The sequence below is a fragment of the Narcine bancroftii genome, chromosome 3 (genome assembly GCF_036971445.1).
Source record: "Narcine bancroftii isolate sNarBan1 chromosome 3, sNarBan1.hap1, whole genome shotgun sequence".
Lineage (NCBI taxonomy): Eukaryota > Metazoa > Chordata > Chondrichthyes > Torpediniformes > Narcinidae > Narcine > Narcine bancroftii.
Window position 1 is genome coordinate 200079417 of NC_091471.1, and position 19359 is coordinate 200098775.

The window sequence follows — 19359 nt, forward strand, 5'->3', positions numbered from 1 at the left end:
AGTTCACCCCAACCTTGAATGAAAATTCCATCGGAAAACCACAACAGCTTTACAAATAGGCTGTAACCTTGAAGGAAACCTTGAGAATTTGTTTATAAGCTTTCGTTCTGAGCCTCTGCTGTGCAATGTCACCAAAAGTTTCAGCAGCAAAGCATTCTGGATCATTTCTAGCCCTGGAGGAAACAGGATGATGATGTTCAATCAAAAAAGATGGTTGCAAATCAAGTTTTCCTCACTATAATAATTGAATTGAGCAATGAACAACCTGCAGAAAGTTGTGAACTGAACTGCTGTGCATTATTACCAAGATTAATTGTGTCTAAAGTCATTTAATGGCAAGGATCAAATAAATCTGGAAGTTAAAAAGCCACTTGAATGGAACTGCAAGAGGGTTGGTTAGCTATACAAATACAAAAAGGTATATATGAATGGATATCATGGGTCAGGTACAGGTTGATTTGATCATATTACTGTACAATTCTTGGGCCACCATATTATTTGTAGTCATTGCACTTCGGTAAACTTTAAAAGAGTTTTGAGCTATTCTTTGAGCCTTGACTATTACTCCACAAGTTTGTAGGAGAGGTATCTCTATGGGTGTGGTGAACCATTTTGCTGACTCTCTTGTCCTTTCTGGATGATGGAGTTCATGATGTTTTCAGAGTAGATGAGTGAGTAACTGTGGTATGTTTTAGGAGTTGTGGACTTGGAAGCCAGTGTGCGTGAATGAATGGTAAAGGCATCAGATGCAGAGCCAATGAACTTGGCCATTTATTCCTCAACTGAGGAAATATAGTAATCAAGAAAAAAATTTTGTCCACAATTTACATGAATCCATGAGACTTCATATATTCTTGTCAACCTTGAAAATTCTCTCAGTCAACCCCTCATGGTGTACTAATAAAAACCTCTTATTCAATGTCACCAAGACCAAGGTGCTGATTGTGGAATTTAGGAAAGTGAAACCAGACGTTCAATTCCTGGGAGTCACTATCTCGGAAGACCTTTCCTGGACCCATCATATTAATGTCATCATGAAGAAAGCACGTCAATGCCTCCACTTCCTCAGGAGTTTGTGGAGATTTGATCACTTGACAAACTTCTACAAATGTTTAGTACCAGGTGTGGGGGAACCAATATCTTTGAGTTGAAACTCCTGCAAAGGTAGTGGGCAGCTCAGTACATCACACCAAAGCTCTCCCCATCATCAACAACAACAGCTACATTGGAATGCTGCCATTGGAGAGCACCAGCAATCTTCAAGGAATAGTGCTACCTGTAACCATCAGGCTCCTAAACAATAGACACAGTCAGAGACTCAATTAAGGACTCTTATTTTGCTCATTTTTATTTATGAATATTTATTTTCTGAATTTGCACAGTCAGCTTGTTTACATTTATTTCTTTTGTATACAGTTAATGATTAGAAATTCTGCCTGACTTGCAAGGAAAAAAATCTCGGGGTTTTATATGATGTCATATATGTACTCTGACAATAAATTTGAACTTTGAACACTGCCACCTCAAGCTTCAAGATGATTCTCACATTATACCTGGAAATATGAGAAGTGTTCTTTTGGGAGTGATAGAGCAAGTCAATTTTAGTATTCATACAGTCAGGAGCAGGGCAAGAGGCCAGATACAAAGCATAAAGTGATGACAAGAATGATTAATTGGTACAGAGCAAGGCAGCATGAGAGCACTGTTGAGGCGTTTGTTCAGTTGCCTGATGGCAGCTGGGGAAAAATCTGGTTTTATCTCACCAGGGGAACAAAGTGTACCCAAGGATTGTGATGGAGGGAAACAAGAGCTGCAGATGCTGGAATCTTTATCTTGATAAAGGGTCCAGACCTGAAACATTGACTGACCATTTCTTCTCATGGATGATCTCTGACTTGTTGAGTTCCACCAGCAATTCTTTGGCTGTGATAGAGGAGGGTTATATGAATATGCGCACAGTTTTACTAGCATGAGACGTAGCTTTTCTGATTTTGTCATTTGTTCGCAAATGTTTGCGAAGAAGAATTTACAATGTTGACTGCTAAATGTATGGGTTGATATCAGGTGATGCAAGCAGTTTTTTTTATTGTTCTTGAGTAACAATTAATTTTTTCCCTCACAATCCAGTGGTTTAATGGTCACTTTTACAAAGGCTTTTTATTTGATTAAATGAATTTGAAGTCATATCTCTGGATTGTTAGTGCAGAATTCATCATGTTAGCTACCAAGGTTCCATTCCCTGGCTAACTTGGGAGACACAATGGTCCTGGGGTTACGACTGCTGCCTCATAGCTTCAGATACTTCCATTTGATCCAAGCTATGGATGCTGGGGGGGGGGGGGGGGGTGGGGTGGGGGAGGGTGAGAGTGAGAGTGAGTGTGGGTGTGTGCGTGTGCTCCAGTTTCCCCTTATATCCTTGAGATATGCTGACGAGGGTTCTATCCGTAACATTGACAATTCAACGTCCTTCCACTAATGCTCTTGACCCACTGAGTTCCTCCAGCTGATTGTGTGATTTGTTTTTCATATTACAACATCGCAATCTCTCATGCATGTCCAAACATATTCTGGTTTGCTGGGTTAATTGCCCACTGGAAGTTATTTCCAATGTAGGTGGGTGCATTAAAATCTGGGGGAAATTGATTGATACATGAGATATTGATTGATACACGTGACTGTCACAGGAGGGAAGAAATAGGTTACTGGGAAAAGGATGAAATGGGATTGCACTGTGAGCTAACAGAGACCTGATGGGCTGAAATGCCTTTATTGTGAGAACTGAGCAAAAATAAAATGAATGAAATATTTGGCACAGGTTTTAATACTTATTTCCACTTTCTAGCATTTCATCCTATTAGTTAATGAGTTCAAAGCAGAGTGAGAGGTTAAGAGATAATTTAGCAAATTGCACTCCTGGCATGGAGTGTTATTTTCATTGTACATCATCAGTTTAGTACATGCACACGACCGTTGATGCAACATATTCTGGGAGGGCAAATGTATAAAATAGTACATTACTAATATTTTATGCTGGCCAGATAATTATTTTAAATGTTTTTCAATGACAAAGGAGATAGATTACGCTCTCTCGGCAGTTCTTAAAGAAAATGCTTCTAAAGTCCAATTACACAGATCCAACACAAATGGATCTTAAATGGTAGTAGACATTAAGGTTGATATCCTTTATGTTTTGAAAATTATTAGATAATGAAATTATATTTTCCATTTATTTAATACATTGTTACAGTAAAAATTAAAAGGTATGGTTTATAAAAGAAACAGGGATCATTAATTGTTTAGAGAAGCACATTTTGTTGCTGTAGATTTGAAAGCCATCATTTACTTTGGAAAATGGAAATCAGGCTTGCATAATGCTGGTTGCTTTGAAATCATTGATTTCCTCTATAGTAGGTGTTCAAGGGAAGTTAAAGAATGTTTTCCAATGACATATCATCTCAGATATATCTATTTTCCAGAGATTATTAAATAATTGGACAACTTTTGTTTTATGTATTTAATGGTTCCATAAGTCAGAAGAGATGTCAAGATGCATCTTGGCACTTCACAGTTCGGCGGGCAGCAACCTCTTTTGAAGAAGACCGCAGAGCCCACCTCACTGACAAAAGACAAAGGAGGAAAAACCCAACAGCCAACCCCAACCCACCAATGTTCCCCTGCAACCGCTGCAACCATGTCTGCCTGTCCCGCATCGGACTTGTCAGCCACAAATGAGCCTGCAGCTGACGTGGACATTTACCCCTCCATAAATCTTCGTCTGCGAAGCCAAGCCAAAGAAGATGTCAGAAGTTCTGACCACCCTCTAAACTGTAATTTGGAATAACTGGATTCCATTCAAGTCATTTATGCCTTAAGCTATGAAGGATGTACTTAATTTCCTCATGTTATATTAAACTTTTAAGTGAAATCCTCAATTAAAATTTCCTGTGTTTTATATAGGGATCTCTAATGTTTCAACGTCTTGAACATCAACTGCTGACTTCAATATTGTATTTCAAACAAATGAATGGTCTATTGTCATATGAGTAAGTAACATGTACAATTGCAATGAAAGTCCCAAATACTGCAGCTTCCCAGACCCATAAAATACACTCACAAGAATTTAAGCATAATGAATACACAAGACATCACAAAAAAGATAATAAATGTAAAAGGAAGAGAAAATATGAATAAATAATATTCAACATTCAGTTCCTGTCAAGAATCACTGTAGACACAAAAAGGTCTGTCCTATTGCACAAGGAGACTTGGATTCTGCACAGAGCTGCACTGTTGCATGACTCACTGTCCTGTAATCCCTATCAACCAGGATTTACCAATGTAACTGAACTGAACACAACAGAGTCCATGACCATTGTTAAATTGAGGATATCCTAAATATCCTCCTAGCTAATCCATCTCGACCTCACATCCCATCTCTCCCATCAATCCAATCATTTGAGTCACTTTCTACCCTCCTCACCACAAAATGCATCAATGCAGCCACCATATACAGAGTATATCCCTAAACAGAATATTTTCTGGAGTACCTTGTATTGGGGTAGGCAACACATGTTCCATAGTCCCTTGTCTGAGTTCAGACACTCCATGCTGCAACTTCAATCAATTTCATTTTTTTTAAGCTGAAGATTGTTTTATTTATTTCCTTCATTTAGTTTGATGTTTAATACTCTATCTTTATTTAACAATTGGTTCTGTATGATCAGCTATTTTCAAAAGTAATTGCTAAGCTAAATTCAAGATGATTGCCAATTTGTATCTGTGGGATTAGTTTGACTGAATATCATTTTGACTTACTTTGTGAAGATTGTACTGACTTCCCTCATTATATTTTATTTGGGCTTATTGATAAATAATTTGCCCATTGTCATACAAAGGAGAGTTGTTCTATTAATATTTCTGTGCACAACAATTTAGTCTTTTTTTTCATATACAGGTATATTGATGTTTTTCATCTCAATTATGCCAATAAATTCAATACTAATGTCCAAAACCAAATATTGGTGGATGGCACATGTTGGAAAAATTTGCGATTAGTATGAATACATTTGAGCTCTGTGATTCATCCATTTTTCCCAAACAGGTAACATAAGTACACAATGAGCCAAAGAGTGACCTTTTCAATGTAGGATGCATTAATGACATTATGGAAAGAACTGGAATGATGACAAGTTCAACAAATAAACCACTTCTCCCAACTGGTTGACCACATCTACAGAAATAAAAATATACCCTTCTCTTCAACCTTTGGAGGGTGGTTTTGCAAAACTTTACTTTTTGAATTACAGTTAATGCAAGTCAAGGATCATTTGTGAAAATAGCTGAACAATTCCAATAGAAATTTTGGATAGAAAGTTTTTAATTATTCTTGCATCTACTTTGCTGGTAACTGGAGCAATTTTTTGCCTGTGCTTAATTACCCTTGAGAAGGTGTGAGCTGGTGGGAGAGGGTGTTGTTAAAGGGATAAACTCAAGCATTTTTCCTCCATGTGCTAGGTGTAATAAATCTACCAATCTTTCTGCAGTTCTCATAGCACATGTGTGGACTGGTAAATGTTTTCAGCAATTTCTGTGTTTGAAACTTGGAGTGGCTTATCTTACTCCTTTGTTTCCATGAGACAGGTGTGATCAGATGACTACCATAAGACTAGACAGTTTGCACCCATATTCAGTGTAAAGAAAAAGACCAGGAGTAATACCAGAATCAGTATAGTTATGATCAGAAGGTGGTGGGCTTATGTCTTATTCCAGGATGTGCATTTGTCAAGACTGATGACCTACTGAAGAAATGGAAGAGACACTAAAGGAAGACTCAGGCTACTGGTTACAGAGGCACATCATCTTCATGGTGACCATCCCTTGGACTTATAGTGAAAACTCAAAATGATGGGATCTGAACATTTGCATGGAGAACCAGACTCTAATGAATCATGTGGTCTGAAAATAAAGGCACATATTACACAGTAAAGGCTGACATTTGCCAACATTTGGAATCTAATTTAAGATTTCTTTGATGTTAGAGTACCAAACTTCTGATTCATCGGACAATAATGATTTGCACCTGGACCCAAGACACCAATGGCATCGTGAAGAAAACACGTCAATGTTTCCTCAAAAGTTTGCGGAGGTTTGGTATGACACAGTAACCCTGGCAAATTTCTAAAGAGGTATTGTGGAAAGTGTGCTGACCAGCTGCATCACGGACAGTAATGGGAACACTAATACCCCTGAGCGTAAAGCCCTCCAAAAGGTAGTGGACACAGTCCAGGACCTCACAGGCAAAACCCTTCCCATTATTGAGTACATCTACAGAAAACACTGCCGTTGGAGGGCAGCAGCAATTATCAAAGATCCACGCTAGCCAGCACATGCTCTGTTCTCGCTGCTGCCATCAAGAAAGAGGAACAGGTGCCATAAGACTCACACCACCAGTTTCAGGAACAACTGCCACCCCTCCACCATCAGACTCCTCAATGTCAAACTCAATCAGAGACTAATTTAAGGACTCTTACTTGCAAACTTTATAGATTTTCTTTTGTTCTCTGTATTGCAGTCAATTTGTTTACATTCATTATCTGTTTACAGTTCTTTTGTTTATAAGTTTATGCTGTGTACAGTTTATTTTTTGCTCGACCAATAAATGGTAATTCTGCCACGTCACCGGAAGAAGAATCTTAGGGTTGTATGTTATGTCGTATGTACTCTGACAATATATCTGAAGTCAGCTCAATAGGAATTGTGTGTGACTGGACAAATTTCATCCCTTTGGGATCTCTTTCACCCTCTCCTTGCCATTGTCATCTGTGCCTGTACCAACCTGGAATGCAGGTAAGAACCCTGACAGTTTCACGGAAAAAAATTCTTTAGTCAGAGGACTGTGAGTCTGAAACTTGTCACCACTGGCAGATGTGGAAGTGAGGTTGTTGGATTTATTTAAGGAAGAGATTGAGAGCTATTTGATTAGTCATGGCATTGAAAGTTACGGGGAGAGAGGCAGTAAGTGGGGCTGAGAGGGAGCATGGAACAGCTCATGATTAGAATGGCAGAGCAGACTCGATGAGCCAATGGGCCTACTTCTGTACCTAGATCTTCTGACAAATGTACATTATAGATTTATAGTTATTCTCAAATTCTTATGCACTGATATCAAAGCAGAAAATGCATATAGACAAGCAGAATCAGTGCAGAGAGAAATGACGTTAACATTTTAGGTCGATGGCCTTCCATCAGAATGAGGAAACATTATAAATCAAGCATATTTAAGGTGCATGGAAGGAGAAGGGCAGAGAGAACAAAGCCTGCATGGGAGGTAGACAGGATCATGAAGAAGGTGTTTGGCATGCTTTCCTTAATTGTTCTAGTCATTCAGTATAAGAGTTATGTACAAAATGTTGGTGAAACCACTGTAGAGCTCGTCGAAAGAATCAAAGACTTGTTGATCCAAACCAAGGCTTTTATTAGCAAAAGACAGGAGCTCTTCACAGGTGGCCGACCAGTCCGGAATAATCCGACCTGGCTAGGGACACAACCCTTTAAGGCCCAGACAATAGGCGTGGCTAAGCTCTCAGCCAATCGCTGTAAGCACAGTCTAGATACTGTAACTATATATACTATATACATCGGTGATAGATCTGTACTATCACATTCACCCCTTCTTGGAGAACTGACCCTGGAAAAAGAAACGAGGGAGAGAATGAAAGGAAGGGGTAGGCTAAGGACTGTAGCGGTCAGGGGGTCTGACCATCCAGCGTGACTGCCGTGGTGCCGGGATTGGGGCCGCTGCAGTGGTGTCGCCAGCGGGCTCGTCGGGTGCGACCGCTCCTTCGCTCAATTCCCCAGTCGTGTTGTCGGCAGGGTGGCCCGGGTCAATGGGATGCTGTTGGTCCTTCTGTTGCAGCACGGGGCCTGGGGAATAAAGAGTTGGGGAAGGTTGGATTGGGGGGTTTGCTGGGTCTACCGCGTCCTGAGCTAGGTCCCACACCGAAACAGTTTCCTCCCGCCCGTCTGGGAACTCAACGTAGGCGTAATGCGAGTTCACGTGCAGTAGCGTCAGTCGGTCGACCAAGGGGTCATTCTTTGAGTGCCAGGCCATGAATGGTCGGTCCTCACAGCGGATCGGGAGCTGGTGGTAGGCTGAACGTAGGTCAATGGTGGAGGATATACGGTATTGGGTGATCTGGTTCGCCACATCCGTGATGTGTGGCAGGGGGTACGGATCCAGGAGCGTGAAGCGGTTAATGGTCTGTCTATAGTCGACCACCATCCTTAGCTTTTCCCCGTTCTTGACAACCACCACCTGGGCTCTCCAGGGACTTGAAATGGGTTCGATGTTGCCCTCATCCAGCAATCTACGCACCTCACTCCTAATGAATTGCCTGTTTTCGTAACTATATTGCCGACTTTTGGTGGCCACAGGCTTCCAGCCAGGGATGAGGTTTGCGAAGAGCGCTGGCGGTGCAATCCGGAGAGTGGAAAGGCCGCAGGATTGGCCCCGGGGCACGGGGGCGGGTTGCTCGGGTGCTTCGGGGGTGGGGCGATGGCAGACTGAGAGGGGGGAATGGGGTCCCCCAAAGTGTAGGGACACCATTTGGAACTGACACTGAAAGTCTGATCCCAGCAACACTGGGCGCACAATTGGGGAAGGACGAATAATTTGAAGTGGGTGACCGTTACACCCTGTACTTCCAGCGTGGCGATACAATACCCCTTTATCCCGGTTGAGTGCGACCTCGTCGCTAATGAGATCCTCTGGGTAGCGGAGATAATGTCGTCCCCAACGGAGGGCCAGATCTGGCCGGATAAAACTGTCAGTTGACCCAGAGTCAAATAAGCAATTGGTGTAGTGTCCATGCACTTTAATCAGTTCCATTGCTTTAGTGAGGGGATGAGAGCATTGCTGGTTTAGTGTTATAGAAGCATCCACTGATCCAGTTGACAGGGGAGTTCCGCGTGATGACATCACGCAATGGGATGACGTCATAGACGTAGTCAGCGCTGGAGGTGCAGGTTGGAGGACCTCCTGGAAGTGCTGTTGTGGTGGCGTCGGTGGATGAAAGGTAAGTAGTGGGGTTTGTAGTTGCTCGCAGTTAGCGGTGGGTAGGTTGTCGGTCGCAGCGGTCGGGCCCAGGCGGTCATCAGCGATGGACGCTAGGGTGAGTACCTGGTTGGATGCGGCGGGTCCCCAGTCAGTTGTGGTGGCCGCATCAGCGGTGGCGTAGGCAGCGGCAGACAGGGAGCGGGCAGCAGCAGCGTTGGCCCCGGGGGTGGCTGTGGCGGCAGCAGCAGCAGCGATTGCCACAGTCGGGACCGAGGCTGGGTCGAGTGTTCCACACGGGGGCGAGAGGCGGGCCAACACCATGGTTGTGAGGGTGGGCTGCCCCTTCCGGGTTCGGTGTCTCCGTGACATCAGGCGTTGCCGTGCAGGGGAGCCCTCGCTCTCATTGGATGAGAGCTCTGGGGAAGAAGAGTTTGAATGGGATAGTGGCGATTGGGCTTCACACGAGGCACAGTGTTTGCTGGCGGCCATTTTAGACCTACAGACTGCAGTAAAGTGGCCTTTTTTAAGGCACTTCTGGAACCTGGCTTTTTTTTGCTGGGCACTGGGACCTGCTTTACTTGTCCCTCCTGCAGAAATAAAATTTTGGGTTCGCAGTGGGCAGTGTAGCAGCAGCCGACAGGCCGTCAGTATCTCGGGGGGTGGTAGGCTAGAAGGGCACTCTACTCACATCAGACCGAGGGGTCCAGTCCCTAGAGAACTCGTTGGACTTTAAGGCTGCATCCTCCATTGTGAATGCAATCCGGGCCACGTCCTCTAGTTTTTCTACCCCTTGCTCGAGCAAGCGCAGGCTCACTCCGTTCGATCGGAGCCCGGCCACATAGGCATCCCGGACGAGGTCGCTAGTGATCTCGGCAGCAGTTTTGTCCACACAGTTACAGTCCTTGCCCAACGCCTTTAATACTTCTAAATATGCCCTGCTGGACTCGCCGGGCTGTTGCTTCCTCGACGCAAGCATGAGCCGGGCATGAACTCTGTTCACCGGTTGATCATACAGTTCTTTCAGTACTTTTATGGCTGCAGTGTAAGTGGTCTCATCCTGGATGTTCTCGTAGATTCTCAAGGACATCCTAGACAGCAATGCTGTTAGACGCTGGTTATCCTCCTCTACCTGAATGAATCTCAGGAAGTTTTCAAAGTTCAGCAGCCAGAACTTAAAGGCTTTGAAGGCTATAACTGACTGTGGGTCGATGTCAAGTTTTTCTGACCGAGTTAGACGCTCCATCCCTTTAAAAATAAAATTGTAGAGCTCGTCGAAAGAATCAAAGACTTGTTGATCCAAACCAAGGCTTTTATTAGCAAAAGACAGGAGCTCTTCACAGGTGGCCAACCAGTCTGGAATGATCCGACCTGGCTAGGGACACAACCCTTTAAGGCCCAGATAATAGGCGTGGCTTAGCTCTCAGCCAATCACTGTAAGCACAGTCTAGATACTGTAACTATATATACTATATACATTGGTGATAGATCTGTGCTATCACAACCACACTTGGAATATTGTGTACAATTCTATAGGAAAGATGTCAGTATGCTGAAAAGGGTGCAAAAAAGATGGGTATGTGTGACCCATACAGGGAGAGTCTGGATTAGCTGTGACTTTTCTCTCGAGTATAGGAGAATGAGAGGTGACCTATGGAGATATTTAAAATTAGGAGAGGCACAGATAAGTTACATAATCATAGTCTTCTCCTCAGTATAAGAGAGTCTAATTCTGAGGGCATAGACTTAAATTGAGAGGGGAAAGATTTAAAGGAGCCTGAGTGACAAGATTTTCACTCAGAGAATGATGGTTATATGTATGGTGGCGCACATCCTCATGGCGAACCGGCCCCACGTGTATCACCACATGGCGGGGCAGCCATGGGGAAATGGCATCGTCAGAGGTTTCTCTCTGACTCCAGCATCCCTTCCAGCGCACACCCTGGGCAGCAATTATGATGTCACAATACACCAGGTGACTGAGTTCATGCTGCCCTTAAAGGGCCGTGCTGAATTTGAATAAAAGCTGTTGTTAATGACCCTTAACGTGGTGGCTGTGTTTCTTCTACTGCTCACACCGCCACAGTGGTGACCCTGACAAGCCCAGATGCAGAGGTTAACACTGTCTCCATTAAGCTTCCCCCTTTTGGACCCACCGACCGAGAACGTGCTTCTGGCAGGCAGAAGCACAATTTCAACTCTGCAACATCTCGTCAGACGCTATGATGTTCTATCATGTCGTGAGCGCTCTCGACCAAGATACGGCAGCAAGGGTGGATGACATCATCCACCACCCCACAGCTACGGGGAAGTACACCACCCTCAAAGACCTGCTGCTTGGAACTTTCGGGCTAATTCCCCAGCAATGGGCTTCAAGGCTCCTTCACCTAGATGGGCTTGGGGACGTAGTCTGTCGGCACTGATGGACGAAATGCTGGCTCTGGCAGAAGACAACAAGCCCTGTTTCTTCTTCTGTTAGATATTCCTGGAACAGATGCAGGAGGACATCCAGCTGTTCCTCACAGATGCAGACTTCGAACCCAAGGAGAGCAACAGCCCATGCAGATGCCCTCTGAAGCACGAAGTGGGAGAACGAGGCAGCCCTCAACCAAGTGGCATGACCAGGAGCCAGCCGACTGCAAGTCGCTCCCAAGACCAAGCCAGAGGAGGGCCAGTCGACCTGCTGTTTCTACCACCAGCGCTGTGGAGCGCAAGCCCGTAAGTGCCACCAATCCTGTGGGTTTCAGGGAAATGACCAGGCCAGCCACCGTTGATGGCTGCGATGGCTTGCCACACAAACAGCCTCCTTCATGTGATGGACAGATCCACTGGCTGTCGATTCCTGGTGGACACGGGCTGAGCTTAGCATCCTTCCCCCCACAGCATTAGAGACTCACACCCGATCTCGAGGTACAACCCGACTGGCGGCCAATGGCTCCACCATCAGGAACTAGAGCACACACAGGGCACAGATCTGGGTTGGCAAAGAGAAGTTCCACTGGAGGTTCATCCTAGCCTCCATGGGCATCACGCTGTTAGGGGCTGACTTCCTCAGAGCTCACGGCCTGGTTAACATGAATGAAAAAGGCTGGTCAACGCCCAAGCGTTCACCTCCACCTCACTGGAATCAGCAGAAGCCCGCAGGCCCAAAATTGCCGCTGTAGCTGCTCCCAGGGATGAGTTCAACGAGATCCTCCACAAATTCTCCGCCATCTTAGAGCCACATTTCAATGCTGCCCTGCCCCAGCATGGGATCTTCCACTACATCGCCACACAGGGGCCCCCGCTACAAGCTAGACCCAGACGGCTGCCGCCCGAGAAGCTCCAGCAGGCTCTCCATGGATGCCTCAACTACGGCACTGTGGGGGGGTGGGGGGTTGTTCTGGAACAGTGATTCAATGGACAATGGCGCCCGCTGGGCTTTTTCAGCAAGCAGCTGCACCTGCCGGAGCTCAAATACAGCGCCTTCAACCAGGAGCTCCTGGTGCTGTATTTGGCCATCCGCCATTTCCGCTACTTCCTAAAGGGCAGGCTGTTCACAGCCTTCACAGATCACAAGCCCCTCACTCAAACACTGGAAATGGCCAAGGATCTGTTGTCCACCAGACAGCAGCACTACCTCCCTTACGTGTCTGAGTTCATGACCGACATCTGACACAGGGCTGGCAAGGACAATGTAGTGCTGGATGCGCTCTCCCATCCAGCCATCAACACTCTCGCACCCAGCCTGGATTACAAGCAACTGGCTCAGGCACAGAGGCATGATGCGGAGATGCAGGCCTTGCAGACTGCCATCTCGGGCCTCAAATTCAAGGATGTCCAGATGCCCAGCAGCCCAGTCACATTGCTCTGCGATGTCTCAACAGGCTCGCCGCACCCGGTGGTCCCGCTGCACTGGAGGGCGAAGGTCTTCAGTCTGATCCATGACCTCACTCACGCAGTGGTAAAGACAACTGTGCGGATGGTTGTGGAGCAGTTTGTGTGGCATGAGCTGAAGAAGGAGGTGGCGGTACTTGCCAGGAACTGTACCAGGTGCTAGACCTCCAAGGTCCAGCAACACATGCGAGCCCCCATCCAGAACTTCGACCTGACGGAATTCCAACACATCCACGTTGATCTCATCGGGCCCCTGCTGGTGTCCAAGGAGGCTCGTTACCTCCTCATGGTGGTGGATCGGGCCGCAAGGTGGCCGGAGGCCATCCCAATTAAGGAGGCCTCCGCGGAGACATGCGCCAGGATTCTGGTCAGCCAATGGATCACACATTTCGGAGTCCCGGTGCACATCACTAGTGACAGAGGGGCTCAGTTCACGTCTGCCCCGAGGACTCTGATGGTGAAGCTCCTGGGAGCCAAGCTCTACCACACCACACCATACTACCCACAGTCCAACAGGTTCATGGAGAGGTTCCACAGGCACCTGAAGGCATCACTTTAGGCAAGGCTCTCTGGACCAGACCGGGCAGATGAACTACCCTGGGTCCTCCTCGGGATTAGAATGGCACCCAAGTAGGACCTGCAGGCTTTAGTAGCAGAGATGTTCTATGGTGGACCACTTTCCCTGCCGGGTGAGTTTTTTGGCCCAGACCCTGACACCACGGTCACCGACAAAAACCTACTAGCGGACCTATGCAGGCGACTGGCCTCCCTAGTTCCCCCAACCCCGGCATGCCACGACATCTGGCTGTTTCATCTCCCCAAAGAACTCGACTCGACCTAGTTCATTTTTGTGCAGCGTGGACCACAAGGTGCACCGCTACAGCAACTGTACGAGGGGCCATACAAAGTCTTGCACCAGTCCGGCAGAACCTTCACCCTCAACATTGGGGAGAGAGAGGAACCTTTTATGGTGGACCACCTGAAGGAGCCCATCTGGACTTATCACAGCTGGACCCAAGCGCCGGGGCCAGCCACCAAAGCGACTGCATGCGTAGCTGGTTCTGGGGGGTGGGGGGGGTTGTGTGGCGGTGCACATCCTCATGGTGAACCAGCCCCACATGTATTGCCACGTGGCGGGGCAGCCATGGGGAAATGGCATTGTCAGAGGTTTCTCTCTGACTCCAGCATCCCTTCCATCGCCCACCCTGGCCAGCGATTATGACGTCACAATGCACCAAGTGACTGAGCTCATGCTGCCCTTAAAGGGCCGGGCTGAATTTGAATAAAAATAGTCATTAACGACCCTCAACATGGTGACTGTATTTCTCTCACTGCGCACACCGCCAGTTATATAGAACAGACTACCAGAGGAAATGCTGGAAGCATGTACAATTATCACATTTAAAGACATTTATACAGGTATGTGGATAAAAAATGTTTTGAGCTACATATTAAAAACATGGATGGCATGGACCAGTTGGACCAAAGAGCTTGTTTCTGAGCTGCAAATGTCCAGCACTTCAGGATTCTATTTGCATGCTCATTAAGAGAGACCATACGTCATCGACTGGTATCAGTGTCAGCTGAGAAAAGTCAATGAAGGATTGTTAATATATGTTGAGTTGAAACTTGAAGAGTTGAGTTGCAGGGAAAGGTTGAATCGGTAGGACTTTATTCCCTGGACGATTGGAGGATATGGGGAGATTTGATAGAGGTATAGATAGGGTGAATGTAAACAGGACTTTTCCACTGAGGTTGGGTGAGACAAGAACTTGAAGACATGGCTTAAGGGTGAAAGATGAAGTCTTTGAGGGACTGGTTCTCAACCTTTTTCTTTCCACTCACATACCACTTTAAGTAATCCTTATGCCATCGATGCTCTGCGATTAATCAGGGATTGTTTAAGGTGGTATATGAGTGGGAAGGGAAGGTTGAGAATCACTGCTCTAGACCCAATTGTTACTGAAATATTTTGCTTGAGAAAAATGGTCATGGGCCCATTTCCTTTGGAGTTACGGAACCATTCACATAACAAGTCAATTAGGTGCAATTAAAACTGTGGTTTTCAAACTTTTTCTTTCCACCCACAAACCATCTTAAGCAACCCCCTACAAATCACAGATCACCAATAGCATAGGGAATACTTAAAGTGGTAGGTGAGTGGAAAGAAAAAGATTGAGAACCACTGATTTAAAGGGAAGATTAAGGAAGACTTTTTTAACGTGAGGGTGGTGAGATTTTGGAACAAGCTGCCTGCAGAGGTGGTGGATGCAAGTTCAATTTTGTTTTATAAGAGAAGATTAGATCAGTACATGGATGGGATGGGTGTGGAGGGTTGTGGTCTAGATGCAGATTGATAGGACCAAGTGGAATACATATTCAGCATGGAATAGATGGGCCATAGGATCTGTTTCTGTGCTGTGGTGTTCAATGTTTCCACATATGGAGAAGGTGGAAATACCAAAAGTTGAAGTGGAGATTGGAAAAAATGAAATACAAAATATTGGGAGCTGATATTAAAAAATATATCCTTCATGAGATCTAGCTGGTGCTGATGGAAATTGGAATGGCTGGTTTTCTGTAATTATTCAATTCATTGCTGAGTCCTGAGGGCTGTAATATGCTTACTCCAAAGATGAAATCACTCTTCCCTGGTGTGCATTGAGATTTGCTGTTTCAATACAAGAGGTCTAAGGGCAAGAAAGCCAAAATGAAAGTTGTAAGGAGAATTAAAGTGACAGGAAACTGGAAGTTCAAGGTTTCCCTTCTCATTTTGAATGGAGATTTACTGCAAGCTAGTCACCCAATCTCCCTTTAGTTTCTTTGGTCTATTGCCATATAGAAGAGACCACAATGTGAACACTGAATGCAGCACACAACATTACAAAGGAGGATAAGTGAATCACTGTTTCACTTGCAAGGAGTGCTTGGATCACTGGACAATTAGAAGGGATGAGATAAAGGGCAGTTGTACCTCTTCTGATCACATGAGAAGGCACTGCCTGAAGGGGAGTGGGTGGGTGGTGGGGATGGTAGGTTCTGTTCCATTTTATGCAGTTCTTACTCTCAATCCCTTTTCCTCCCTCAAAGAAAGGAAAGGACATTGCATATCTTCACCTGTCATTACATTTATTCGGTCATTTCCATCAACTTCACTGAAAGCATTTTCTTCTTTCTTCTTAGAATCCTGAGAGATTGTTTTCCAGCAACTCCTGGCCTACTTTTTTTCTTTTTGTATCAATGCCCACTCCTGGCACTTTCCCTTGTAAGGAGTGCAGCACATGCCCTGACTTGGTCCCTCGCCACCATTCACAGATTGGAATTAAACTTAGTAATGTCATCATGTCTGCTCAGCATAAATAGTCCATAAGTCATACCATTTCCTGGTCCCTACTGTCCCACCCTAAGGAGGCAGGAAAGTTGAATTCCCCTCATTATTTTCTTCTCATCTGCTTGGTTTCCTCAAGAGTTGGGAATGAATTGGAAATTTATGCATGAAAATTATACAATAAGTTACTGAGGTTGATTTTGTGACAGAGGGAAGTTGAAGGAGGAAATTATTTCCTTTTGCCAGAAAATGATCTGAAGGATAAATGTAACACCGCGTTAATAATTGTGAGTGCCCTCTGTAAATGCAAATAAGTTTGGATAACTCTCAAAGATTCACTATTGTCTATGTTATCACAGCATAAATCGAACAAAATAAACAGCAGAGAATGGCCTTATTCAGTAAACCTATAACCTGGTATGGGAATGAGAAATGATATGAATGTAGCTTTGCAACCTCGATTCCATCTGTCAGGGTCAATTCAAGTGCAGAATCTCAAGGACAAAAAAAGAGTGCTGTGCTAATCCATAGAATCAGCTGTTCCATTTGGCTAATAACCTCACAGGGACGATAATCCCATTTAAATAATTAAAACAGTTGAAAATTTATTATAATAATAAATGGTTTAATTTATGTATTAATTTATTTAATTTGAAAGCAATGGAGAACAAATTTAGAAAAACATTAAAAGACAATTGTGTTCCAGGGTAATCTTGCAGAATTTTCCATGCTTTGTCTAAATATAATATTGAAAGCTCATTTTATTTTTCATCCTGTTCAAATACTCCATGATTCAAGTTTCTCAGTGGTTAAGTAATTGTTATAGGTTTTCTGTACCTTACCAAAAAATATTTCCTTTATTAAGATTATAATCTAATAACATTTGCGGTCTTGGTTTACTCTAAAGCATTTTACCACGAGATACTAAAAAGAGCTAATCACATTACATTTTTTCTGCGTGAATCAAATTGGAGTTATTATTATGGTATTAAATAATGTTCTGTAAGAAAAAACTTAATAGTTTGAACAATATGGATAGCTTTATTGATTGATTAACACTGATCAATTTTTGAGAAGAAAGATCTTTCTTTCAATCGTGAGCATAGGAACATAGGAAGTAGGAACAGGAGTAGGCCAAAAATGCCCCATCGAGCCTGCTCCACCATTCAATACGATCATGGCTGATCTAATTTATGACCTAACTCCACCTACCTGCCTTCTCCCCATATCCCCTAATTTCTCTATCATGTAAAAATGTATCTAACCGAATTTTAAATATGTTTAATGAGGCAGCCTCAACCACTTCCCTGGTTAGAGAATTCCAAACATTCACTACTCTCTGGGAAAAACTATTTTTTCTCATCTCTGTCCTAAATCTACTCCCCCAAATCTTGAGACTGTGTCCTCTCATTTTAGTTTCCCCAGCCAGCTCAAAAAACCTTCCTACATCTATCCTATCCATACCCTAGATGATTTAATCTTTCATCATAAGTCAACCCCTTCATCCCAGGGATCAACCTAGTAAACCTCCTCTGGACCGTCTCCAAAGCCAGTATATCCTTCCTCAAATATGGAGACCAGAACTGGACACAGTACTCCAGGTGCGGTCTCACCAGTACCTTATACAGTTGCAACATTACCTCCCTACTCCTGAATTCAATTCCTCTAGTGATGAAGGCCAACATTCCATTTGCCTTCTTAATAACCTGCTGCACCTGCAACCTAACTTTTTGCGATTCAAGCACAAGCACTCCCAAGTCCCTCTGCACAACAGCATGCTGTAGTTTTTCACCCTTTAAATAATATTCAGCTCTTTTATTTTTCTTGCCAAAGTGGATAACCTCACACTTACTAACATTGTACTCCATCTGCCAGTCCTTTGCCCACTCATCCAGCTTAACTATATCCCTCTGCAGACTCTCCACATCTTCATTACAATTTGCTCTTCCATTCAATTTGGTATCATCCACAAACTTGGCTACACCACATTTTGTCCCCTTCTCCAAGTCATCAATATAAATGATGAACAGTTGTGGGCCTAACACTGACCCCTGTGCCACCCCACTTACCACTCTCTGCCAACCTGAAAAACTCCCATTTATCCCGACTCTCTGCCTCTTGTCAGACAACCAATTTTCAATCCAGGCCAATATACTTCCCCGGACTCCACTTTCCTGTAACTTACTGATAAGTCTCTTGTGCGGCACCTTATCAAATGCTTTCTGGAAATCCAAATATACAACATCAACCTGTTCTCCTCTATCCACCGCACCCATTAGATCCTCAAAGAATCCTAACAAGTTTGTAAAACAAGATCTTCCCTTTCTAAAACCATGCTGCGTCTGCCTGATTCAACCCTTACGTTCCAAAAGTTTCACTATTTCATCTTTAATGACGGCTTCAAGCATTTTTCCAACCACAGATGTCAAGCTAATTGGCCGATAATTTCCAGTCTTCTGCCTACATCCCTTCTTAAAAAGTGGCGTGACATTTGCTGTCTTCCAGTCTGCCGGGACCTGCCCAGAATCCAAGGAATTTTGGTATATGACCACCAATGCATCAACTATAACTTCTGCCATTTCCTTCAGAACCCTTGGATGCATATCATCAGGACCAGGTGATTTGTCTGGCTTTAGTCCCATTAGTTTCTCCATCACTACTTCCTTTGTAACAACTATTTTATCAAGGCCCTCCCCAACATTCACATCCTTAACTCTGCACTTGGGCATGCTGGATGTGTCTTCTACTGTGAAGACTGACACAAAATATTTGTTTAATGCCTCGGCCATTTCCTCATTTTTTTGCTACCAGTTTTCCTTTCTCATCCTCCAAGGGTCCTATGTTAACTCTGGCCACCCTCTTCCATTTTATATATTTATAAATATTTTTGCTTTCTGTTTTTATATTTTATGCCAATTTACATTCATAATCCTTTTTCCCATTTCTTATTACCTGCTTTGTAACCCCTTGTTGTCTCTTAAAGTTTTCCCAATCTTCCAGTTTCCCACTGCTCTTTGCAGCATTGTACACCTGCGCCTTCAATTTTATACTCTCCTTTTTTCCTTTGTTAACCACGGTTGATTTTTCCCTCCCTTGCTGCCCT

At 44.3% G+C, this 19359-nt stretch overlaps 1 protein-coding gene across 4 annotated transcripts in view; it reads left to right on the top strand.

Moving 5' to 3' along the window:
- Nucleotides 1-11419: 11419 nt before the first annotated feature.
- LOC138758014 (uncharacterized protein YagA-like) overlaps nt 11420-19359 on the top strand; it is a 63346-nt gene continuing 55406 nt past the window's right edge. For all 4 annotated transcript variants that reach the window (XM_069926270.1, XM_069926267.1, XM_069926268.1 and 1 more), the window contains exon 1: nt 11420-14347. In XM_069926270.1, the coding sequence (XP_069782371.1) occupies nt 13113-13487 (375 nt within the window). In that variant the 5' untranslated portion in view covers nt 11420-13112 and the 3' untranslated portion in view covers nt 13488-14347. The remainder of the gene's footprint in view (nt 14348-19359) is intronic.